This window comes from Tyto alba, unplaced genomic scaffold (genome assembly GCF_018691265.1).
Source record: "Tyto alba isolate M040663 unplaced genomic scaffold, T.alba_DEE_v4.0 Super-Scaffold_10, whole genome shotgun sequence".
NCBI lineage: Eukaryota > Metazoa > Chordata > Aves > Strigiformes > Tytonidae > Tyto > Tyto alba.
In genome coordinates, this window is record NW_024881262.1 from 24,008,926 (window position 1) to 24,019,458 (window position 10,533).

At 39.3% G+C, this 10,533-nt stretch overlaps 1 protein-coding gene across 2 annotated transcripts; it reads right to left on the reverse strand.

Moving 5' to 3' along the window:
• Positions 1-2,528: 2,528 nt before the first annotated feature.
• GPR55 (G protein-coupled receptor 55) lies at positions 2,529-8,242 on the reverse strand. Of its 2 annotated transcripts, XM_033001663.2 has the most exons (4): positions 8,162-8,242; positions 7,394-7,496; positions 6,923-7,157; positions 2,529-4,037 (listed from the first exon to the last, which is right to left on the reverse strand). In XM_033001663.2, exon 4 carries the CDS (start codon positions 4,028-4,030, stop codon positions 3,104-3,106), a length of 927 nt encoding a protein of 308 aa, XP_032857554.1. In that variant the 5' UTR covers positions 4,031-4,037; positions 6,923-7,157; positions 7,394-7,496; positions 8,162-8,242; the 3' UTR covers positions 2,529-3,103. The 2 variants fall into 2 exon arrangements, with proteins under 2 accessions (XP_032857554.1, XP_009970636.1); XM_009972334.3 differs by lacking the exon at positions 8,162-8,242 and having other exon boundaries at positions 7,394-7,533.
• Positions 8,243-10,533: the final 2,291 nt, after the last annotated feature.

Below are 10,533 nucleotides of genomic sequence, written 5' to 3' on the forward strand. Positions count from 1 at the left end.
CTACTTTCCCAGCCTGTGCTGGCCGAGGTGTTGTACTGCCCTGGGTGCAGTACTACTCTAAGTTTCTCCTTATTGCACTTCAAGATGCTTATTCTCTCCTGTCTTGGAGTTTGTAGGCCTCTGGAGTGAGGCTCTACCGTCTTAGCCACACAGGTTTTGTGTTGCGGACAGGCTTGCAGAAGGTGTGTGCTCTATCATCACCCATTGAATATACATGAAAAGCTTTAAATAAAAAGGCCAGTGTTATACTTTGTACTTTAAAGTGCTGTGTTTTTGCAGAGTCACAATTTGCACCGATGGTAATGTAAAATTTCAGATAGTTGGCTAATCATAAAAGCAAGAACTCAGAGCATTCTGGAGAAAAGATTAGCGGGGGGTTTGTCAAGAATTTAGGGAGAGGGTTTCCACAGAAAATATATTAAATTATCCAGACTTCTAGGTGTGATCATCTTTCCTGTTTATTACTGTTTATTCAGTTGTTCTTGGTTGCCACAGTTACAAACCTCAAGTAGTTCCTGGGAAGGAAAGTCTCTAACTAAGTCTTGGAGCTGTTTTAATGAGAAAATGGTAAAATTTAATGATGAAATATGTAGATAAGAATCATACACTGCTGTCAGATTGGGGAATTAAAATGTATTTTCAAATCATACACTTCATATATACAGTTTATTTGGTAGAACATGTTCTTTCTCACACATTTCATATGCAAAATAACGTGAAAGATGCAAAAAAATAAAAGTTAACTCATACTGAAAAGGCTGCAAGTTTCTGAATGATTGAAACAGTAGCAAATAATGTTTTGAAAATCTACAGTTTTGGAAAGCTCTTCCTCTTGCCCCTTTACCAGATAATGGTGAAGATGATGATAAAAACCTTTCTTTGCCTCCGAGCTCCTTGCATGCCTCAGCTGTGCTAACAATTTTAGTATTAACAAGTTTTAAAATGCTCATACATTAGGCCCACTGTTAGATATGTCCAGCTACTCACTTGCACTATCAATCATTTCTATGGAAATCAATTGACAGCAAATTGTATTTTCAAAACTAGCCCCCTTCCTTTTTAATTTGCTCCAGGCAGAAGGTAATTTCTTTTCACATTAGGAATAAAGGGAACATCATTCCAGAATGAAGACTTGATTACAAGCAATCTTAGACCATTTTTACAGCTGATTTTAAAAGGCATAGAAATGGATTTCTTGATGTAAAAGTGTTTCTGACTAAGAGTATGAACCATGCCAACATGGTACAAGAAATGGTAGGCTTAAATTGCAAAAAAGAAACCTTTAGATTAGACTCAGAGCCAAACTTGCAAATGGCGTGAGGGCAGTGACATACCAGAAGTGCTGCCCAGGAAGGGCTGGGGCATGTCCAGAGACATTTTGTGAAGTGTACGGTATAGGCTAGAAGGACTTCTCTAAAGAATGAGGTGGGTAGAGCTGATCCAGTCTTCCAGCTGGGAGCAAGGCATATATCTGGCACATAGTCCCTATTTTTCTGTGATGCAGGGCTTACTTTCTTAATTCCCCTCCTCCAAGAAAGAAGAAGACAGGCAGAAGAATTTCATACATGTATCATGTTAAATCTTTGATAGAAAAATAGTGATGTAGAAATAAAGTTAATCACATACAGTCTTTCACTGAATGCCATATTTGAAGGGGTTCTTTTTGGTTTTCATGTGCAAAACCAGTTTTAAAATTGCAGGAGAAACCCATGCTGATTCCTCAGCAAAGATAATCAGAAATATTTGTTGCTCAAGGAATTGCTGGTACCCAGGATTCTCTGTTGGGGTTTTATACTAGGGCATCCCATTCTCCATGAAAGAGCCGGGGCTGCTGTCCTGTGTAGCAGCTCTGACCAGTGTCTAATGCTCACAGGAGAGAGGATTCACTACTATCCCAGGCTGACCAAGCTGTTTGACACAAATGAACTCCAGCAGTGACCTTCTGTAAGATTTACAGAAAGAAAGAGCAGAGTGTTTTGCCAATTGACGGGGTTAACACAAAGGACACAGACACCAAGCTAAAGAAATAGGCTTATTTTACTTTAGTTTAAAACAGCAGAAAGAATAAGAAAGGTAATGCACCTAGACATTACTATTTAAAGCTGGCTATAGTGATTAAGAAAGATACATCACCAATTGCCCTCCTACTTTACCATCATCCAGATCCGTGCATCAGCTGGGGAGCCCCGTCACAGCGGAGGGTCGCAGAGCCTTTCCCGGCAGCTGGGAAGTCCCACGCAGGGCGTCCGCTCGTAGGGGAGGTCTGCGTCTGTGCTGTGAGAGGGCCCGGCTCTTATACAGTTTAACAAACAAGTCTAAACAAAACGCACAGGAGATATCTGGTAGATTGATATGCTTCACTCAGGCATGTCCGGATCTGGCCAGGATCTGGGCATGTCTGAGGAGTTTCTGTTTTTCTTTACATTTGGGATTTATACTTACTTCCTACTGTTTACTTATAGTTCCCAGGGATTGTTCCCAGGGTTACATTTTCATGCTGATAAGATACTGGTTGCTTCAGTCTGCTGATAAGATGCTGATTGCTGGTCGGGGAATTCACTCAGAAGTTAACTTTGGTTTGAGGCCTATTGTTTGGGCCCCTCTTTGTTTCACAGAGTCAGACTTTTGGCCAGATACTGCCTTTTAATTCACAGATACTGTCTAAGTTAGAAAGAAGGGTTTGAATGGTTATTTTTATGTTTTGCCCTTCGCAACAACTTTCGGATTGTGTTGGCAAAAGGAAAACTGGTGCAGCAATGACAAAGGCTGATTTTAAGTGGCATACCAGTGATCTGGGTAGTTTTCCTCTGGCAAGCCTTTCACATTTAGTACATACAGTCAAGGCTAATGCTTCTTTTGGTGTCACACCATCACTTTGTTAATGCTGGTCTTTTTTTCCAACATTTCTCTCCTTTCTTCTTTAAAGGGGAGGAAAATATGGAACAGGTTCACATTCACCAGAAAAACATTGTCCTTCTTCCTCCTGTACCCTCCCTGTCCTGGCTAAGGCGACCCTACTATTGTGTCAAGGATAATGCTGTCAGTGGCCTGTGAGGCAAGTGGGAGCCAAGGAAGAGGTGTTCTTTCATTTCAGGCAGTACCATCATGTGGCACAAGGCTTAAAGACAGGACATAGTTCAATAACCTTTTTCAGGTGTGTTTTCTCACGAAATTCTTTTGCTGCAAAGTAATAAAAGATGGCATCCAGGCAGCAGTTCAGGTTGGCTAGTATCATTGACACCTGAATGAAGAGGCTGATGTTTTGTTTCAGGCTGCAGTCCACTATCACATGCTGTCTTACCAAACACTGTAGGCAGATCGCAAGGTGGACGGGTGTGAAGCACACCAAAAACACCACGAGGTTGATGATAATAACTCGTAAGGAGCCACTGCCTTCTACCTTCTTTTTAGCTTGACTTTTGTGATTCAGAAGAATCCAGATGTTTTGGGCAGAGCAGAAAACCATCACTGCAAGTGGGATCAGAAATCCAAAGATTTCCACAGAAACAATGATGGGGATGCTCCATGCTTGTTCTGACATGTTGTAAAAGCATTTAAAGCAATCTTTCTTGTGAAACACATACATTGGGCTACTGCAAAGCCAAGCTACTGCCCAGATGAAGCAGCAAATCAAGACAGCCCATTTGGGGGATTGGTTAGCTCGACCTTCAAATGGGTGCCTTATGCAGATATATCTGTCAACAGTAATGCAGACAATGATGAAGATACTGCCATATGTGTTGACAAAATAGAGAGACTCTATGAAAGAGCACAGGAGTCCGGGCGCTTCTGTGATAGAGTAGTAGAGCTTGAGCGGGAGCGAAAGAAGCAGCAAGACATCTGCAAGTGCAAGATTGATCATGTAAACTGAGGTTTTGGTCTGTTTCTTCCAAAAGCAGCAGAACACTGAGAGAGCTAGGGCGTTGAGAACCAGCCCGAGAATGAATGTTGGAATGGAGATCCCCAACCGCAGGGTCTTTGCTAATCTGTCGATGTCTGTAAAATTGCATTCTCTGCTGCTGTTGGTCATTTCTCCCCTAAAATGAGAGAGGGAAGAGGTTGGAAATGTGTAAGGCACCCAGTTAATGCCTTGATATAGCAAAGCAAGATACTTTCAAACACAGCTCTGGGATTTTTTGGTTTTGAGCTATACACTTGATCAGTCTTTGGCTGTTTTTGAAAGCGAACCCTCATTTCAAGCACAGAGCTTTCTATTTCCAGTTTGACTGGCTTGATCTATTATAAAGGAGGATAATTCTCAATTTCAGGGAGTCAGCATCCACTGACTACCGTGCCCTTTAAGATAATCCCGTTCAGTTATTGAAGAGACTGACTCATTCAAACATATGTTTTCAAAAACTCTAAAGTGTACTAGCCATCTCTAGTAAAACTCGTACACCTATTGAAATTTCCATAACATGTTCAGTTTCTTTGTTACACAGAAATTCATTAAATTGTTGTTCCTTATTAAGGCAGGTCAAACTGATAGCTGGGATTTTACTCTTATAGCCATGATTCCCTGTGCATCAGTAGCTTTTGCTGATGTGCTTTTAATACACTGGTGTTTATATGGGTATTTTCATTTCATATAGTACTTATAAGTGATGCAGTTTTTTAAAAGGTCAGCTTAAGAAGACTGATCTTTTATCTAGGTGCTAATTGAGTAAGCATGTTTTCTAGCTTGTGTTCAGCTTTCAACATTGACTAAATGTTAGGTTTGCAAGTACTTTAAATTTTAACTAATTATCTTAGATAATCTGGCAAAGATTAACAAATGGAAGGCATGACATTTTAATAATACAGTTTTAAAAGTATAGTTTCTGTGGAATAAGTGTTAGCACCATTCTTAAAAATACATATATGCTTTAACATATTATGCCTTAAAAGTGCTTTTTGATAAGCGCTTTGAATCAAAATCACAAAAAATCCTAATGAAGGAGAAGAAATTGATAGTTAGTTTCTAGTCCAGCTCAGCCAACCATGTAGCTCAAAATCAATTTTAGGAGTAGGTGAAAAGGTTTTTCAAAGAACTTGATCAAGGGTGGAATATTTGCTTTGAAGAACAAAAAGTGACAGATAGCTCATTAACACTACCAAATGGAGCTGGACTTTGCTAAAGAAACCAAAAAAACAATTAGTGAAAGATTTTTTATTTACATGGCTATAATATAATATAAAAAAAATAAACAGAGACAAAGTAGATCTGCTAAATATTAACTGAGGAGATACGTAAGATTTGGCAAAACCCAAGGCCCTCTGCTTTTCATAGGGGTGCTGCTATTGTGCTGGAGGTCAGAGATGTGATGATTTACAGGAATCAGTGAGTAATAATGGCAATACCTGTTTTTGAATACAGAATGCACTCAGAATTTAACATGCTCTTATTAAGGAAAATAGTTTATTTCCAGCTCAGACTATGGAAAAAAGAGGCACTTAAAGCTGAAGATCTAACCCAGTAATTTTTACAAAGTATGTATGTTATTAATGTATTTGGAAAATGATCCATTTGGTCTATCTGTTGAAGGAAAGAGTGCCAAATGTGATTAAAGCAATTCTATAACTGTTGAGTCAAAGCTTCGTACAGATTTTTAAGGAAAACTACTAAATAAGGCTTTGTCAGATCTTGCCAGATCATTATCTTATTTGATAAATTGTCTGCTTTTTCAGATAAGGGAAAGGCTGAAGATGTAAGGCACTTTCATTTCAGCAAAGTGTACTATAGATAACTAAATAGTTCTAGAAAAAATGGAGGTTAGAACAAGGGCTGTTATGTAGGTGAGAAAACGGTTGCAAGAAAGGTGATGAGGACTACCAACAGGCTGGATGCAGGTTACTAGAGGGATGCACAAATTCACTGAGACTACTCCTTGGCAGTGTTTCCCCAGTGGCCCCACTGTAGGAGCGAGCCTGACTTGCAAGGAAGTTCTGTTGGTCAGGGGCCGGGTCCAACTGCCACTTCCAGAGAACTGGACTGAGCTGCGTGAGTGGGACTGCTGCAGCTTTGTGAATTTAGGAAATAGCAAAAGGAGATCTGATTGTTATCAGTAATTTATCTGTCAGAAATGAGAACAAAAAGAAAACCTTGGTTTTTTAGTCAATCTGAGGTTGAATCAATCCCTCCGAGCCAGCAATGTGTGGCAGCTGCTTAGAAAATCATGTGATTGTGGTACATAAGAAGTGATATAATTCTCACTCTTTAGCGCACTTTTTGTGCTATAGAAATAGATCAGAACTTGCTTGTGATGTCGCTTAGAAGTATGACCTTTTATTCTACTTTTACTGGGTTTCTATTTCACTGATTTTTTTTTCTTTTTTTTAGGATTCGTATAATTCTAAAATTACGTAGAGCATTACACCTGGAAATGGTTCATTTCAAGAAAATGTTACCCAGCCTTTAAACTGGTAATTTCAAGTATTCAAATGGAGTGCCTGATTCTCAAAAACTTTATATTTTTTATCATTTTGCCTCCCCTCAGTTTTAAAGTTCACATCGTGAGTAATCCAAAGGAATTGTTCGCAAGCAGTTCACAATGAGTAATATGTTTGCCCGAATTATCTGAAGATTGTCATTGACAAATAACCTTGCAATTGCTTCATAAGCATCTTCTTTACTGCATTGTCAAAATTATTAATAAAAATGCTCATGATACCGAATCTGAAAGATACTGAACTGTACCAAATACATCTTTCCTGTATGGTAGAGACTGAGTAGTATCTCAGTGGGTACTCACTAATCATACAGAAGTTTCATGCAGATTATGCTTCCTTCATTCACTTATGAGAATTTCTTCAGAGATAGAGTTTGAAGCCTGTTTCCCCCTCAGACACCCCGTCCCCCAGTGCTGTCAGTGTGTCACAGAAGAAAGTCAAATTACTTCTATTTCAGTCATTCTCAGATGAATTTGTGCAGATTGTTACTTACCACTATGTTGTTTTATGCGTGTTTGCAAACAGATTCTTTGGCAGGTGATTCTAGTATTTTTCCAAATACTGAAGCCAGGCTTAGTGATTTACCATTTCCCAGCTCCTCCTTTTCCACCTTCTTAAGAGACAGGAACCATGTTTGCTCTTTTCCAGTCTTCTGAAGAAAATTCCTCTGTCCTCCACGAGTTTCCTGAAGGAATCACCTGCAGCTCTAGGATTGTTTCAGACAGCTTCTAGAAGCCAAAAGATAATATAAGAACCTGTAATTAACACTACTTGAGGAAGCGTGTCTTAGCTGGTCCAGACCCTGTGTCATCACCGCTCCATTTGTTCTTGATTTCTCCTACTGAGTGAGGACTTTCCACTTCCTATGGACTAGTTAAATGTTAATTTGGTTTACAAATAGTGGGATCTAGCAGTAAAGGTGTACTGGCCTAGGACATGGAACAGCAAGGTTTTACAGTATTACCTTCTCTAGGATTTCTGCAGCACAGTAGGATGCATGAATGGTTTCCTCTTTGTAGCTCGGATCTGAGTTCATCTGGCTCTAGTTGGGATTCACACAAACCTCTCTGTTAGCACAAATTAGTGATAACAGATTAGGGATACTGTTATACATGAGAGCTTCATCAGCAGGAACATCCTCATCATAAAATCTATAATTTACTGTAAGTATAGGTGTAGCTTTAATAGTAAAGAAATGATAATCAGACAACAGAACACCGAAAACCAATCATTCTTAATCTAGCTATACTAGAAAAGTGGAATGAGAAAAATTCAGCAAGGACTTTTACAGCATTTACCATAATTACCCTCCTAATCAATACAAACCAAGTAATGTTACTGCTAGGAAGCAGTCTTTGTTTATATCTATTTTCTAGAACATTATTCATGTTTGATATAAATTATTTTTGTTGTTGATACACAGGAGAAGTGTAAGATGGCTTAGTGCAGTGAAGAGCAGTAAGTCCCACACCTCCCATATATTTCATCTGTAGTTGGATAATTTCTTACAATTTAATTCTAAGTATTTTGACTGCAACAGAATATATTTATGCTTATCACTAAAGTGGAAATCTTTTTGCTCTAGGCTAAGCAACACTACATGTTTGATCTTACTGTTTGATCTGTATAAGAAATTATCATCCAGCTAGCTTAAAAATAGTGCTATACAATCAATGCTGGTATTTGATTATTGAAAAACATAAGCTATTAGTTAAAATAGGAATTACTTTACCTGAACTCCAGCAAGCAGATCAGCAGCATTGCTTCAGTCCAGGTTGTTCTGTAGAGCATGAGAGCATTTGCTTACAGACCATACCCTACCAGTACTCTTACTAAATGGCATAACCACATCCTCCTTTTCTTCTCTCTTTTTTTTTTTTTTTTTTTTTTCTATTTCAAAACACACTGCATTTTTTTATATAGACAAGTGAAGGAGAAAGAGAGTAAAGACTTGAGTCCTCAGCTGTTTCCAGTCAGTAATCAATGTAGGGTGGGAGCAGTTTGTCTCTGAAGCCAGGGTTGATTTTGGACTGGACTTTTCTTGGTGTGAAGCAGCTGAGAGCTTTTATGGGCGTGTGGTGGCTACCTCCAAATTTCTAATTATTCCTTTAGCTGGAGGGGAGATGAGGAAGTGAAAAGTTGTAGGAGAGGCTGTCATAGAAATAGGGCTTCTTCACTTAATTTCTGCTCAATTTGCATACTGGAGATCAGTAGTTTGGCACTCAGATGCATCTGAAAGATACAGCTACTTACACGCATGCAGCTGTTAAACTATTTAAAGGGCATATGCCAGTTTTAGCCAGTTCAGGTGTTTGATTCATAACTGCAAATGCTTATTGGAGAGAGGAGTGAGGTATACAGAGGACTAAACTAGTGTTTTATATGTGAGTCGTACACTAGCCAAGACATGCTTTTCTTGGAATGAACTGTCAAGGCTTTTCCACCAATAAGCCTTTCCCGATGGAGTCTGAAGCTCTTCCTCTGCACTGAGAGGTGTCATGCAACGTGCATCTTTTGGAAAGGTAGTCGTGCTTGCAAAGAGTAAACAGCAGGAATATGGGGGCAATCACCCACTGCTGTCTTCAGGAGGTAGCAGACAAGGGTGGGACGTAACAAAGAAACCAAAGCTACTGGTCTCCTCAGGTCCTGGCCAGCTGCGGCTTGGTTGGGATCAGCATCAAACGGATGTTCATGGTTACATAAAGTGACATAATTTACTGAAAAAAAAAGTGAATTGCCATTTGACAATGTGACACTCTCAGACACAATATTATCTCCAAGCAACAAAATTGGCAGGAGAATAAAACCCTAAGTAGGGGCTCATCTGTGTATGTCAAATGGACACTTCATATGGAAGAGTCCAAATAGTCTGTCTCTGGAGATCCTGTCGCTGAAGTGTGTAACTCACTTCCTAGGGCCAAGAGCCACTCTTCTGACTTGTGAACTGCTCTTTTACCTTATACACTGCAACCCTTTGCTGCAGCAGTAAATACAGAAAAAAAAAAAAAGAAGTTTTACATGATGTTTTTCAAATTGCAACCTGGCTTTGGAGGTAATTTGGTCTTTATGGGAAAATTCTGTACTTCCTGCAGAAAAAAGTAGTACCAGCATTTGTACTACAGGATTCTTCCTGTCTCATCTAAAAATAATAATTGAAGCAAAAAAAAAAAAAAAATCGGAACCCAAACAAAGTTTAGGTAAACCTCATAAGGAAATCATGTGACAGAGGAAATGAAGGCAACATGATCCGTACTATTTGGGAAATGTGTTATAGAATTGGGAGGTTTCAAGGGCTTTTCAACTTCTGTCATCTGAGAGCTGTGGGCTAGCTACAAGTCTCAGCAGTGGACTGTAATGAATCTGGAGTCACAAAAAGAAATCTAAGAGTGCAACTAAATATTAGCAGAAAACAAATACCCTACAATTATATGTGGCCTTTGAATGAATTAATCTGTGTCATGTTGCAGCCGAAATGAGGTTGCTTATTTAATCCTCTTGTCACAGGCATGTTTAAGACTTAGCTTAAAAATGTATTTTAATACTTTGTGCTGCCTTCACTTCCAGCACGAGGTTCATCCCTTGTGGCTCTATGAACTTCCCACTTAGTATCACTTGGTGCAGCAGAGCTAAACAGAAAATCAACATTTCTGCACACATCAACCACATGTTTGCTAAGTTGGCAATTTGCTTCTGATATGTGTGGGTTCATCGCTTGTAGGTGAGCATGTAATTTGTTGGTGTGCATAGAAGTCATTCTTTTGCAGATTGGCCTTTTTGGTTTGAATTAGGACAACTTTTATCTAGATCATATTTAATGAGGGCAAGTTATGAATGACTCACTCCCACACATGCAGATAGATTATTGGCTGAGAAATTAGGGCTTGTTTGCTCCCTGTCTTTGGTGACTGTTTTTGTAATTTCTCCTACCAGGTGCTATACATGAATATGCTCATCAGGAATTTTTTTCAGTGAGTCCTTTTTGCTCATGGTGCCTTTATCACCCAGCACTGCTGCTTGCTGAATGCTGAGTTCCAGGGACTGAGGTGGCTGCATGGCTCTGAGGTTTTCAACGGGAAGGAGAAGGGTTTTGTTTGTTTCAGATTA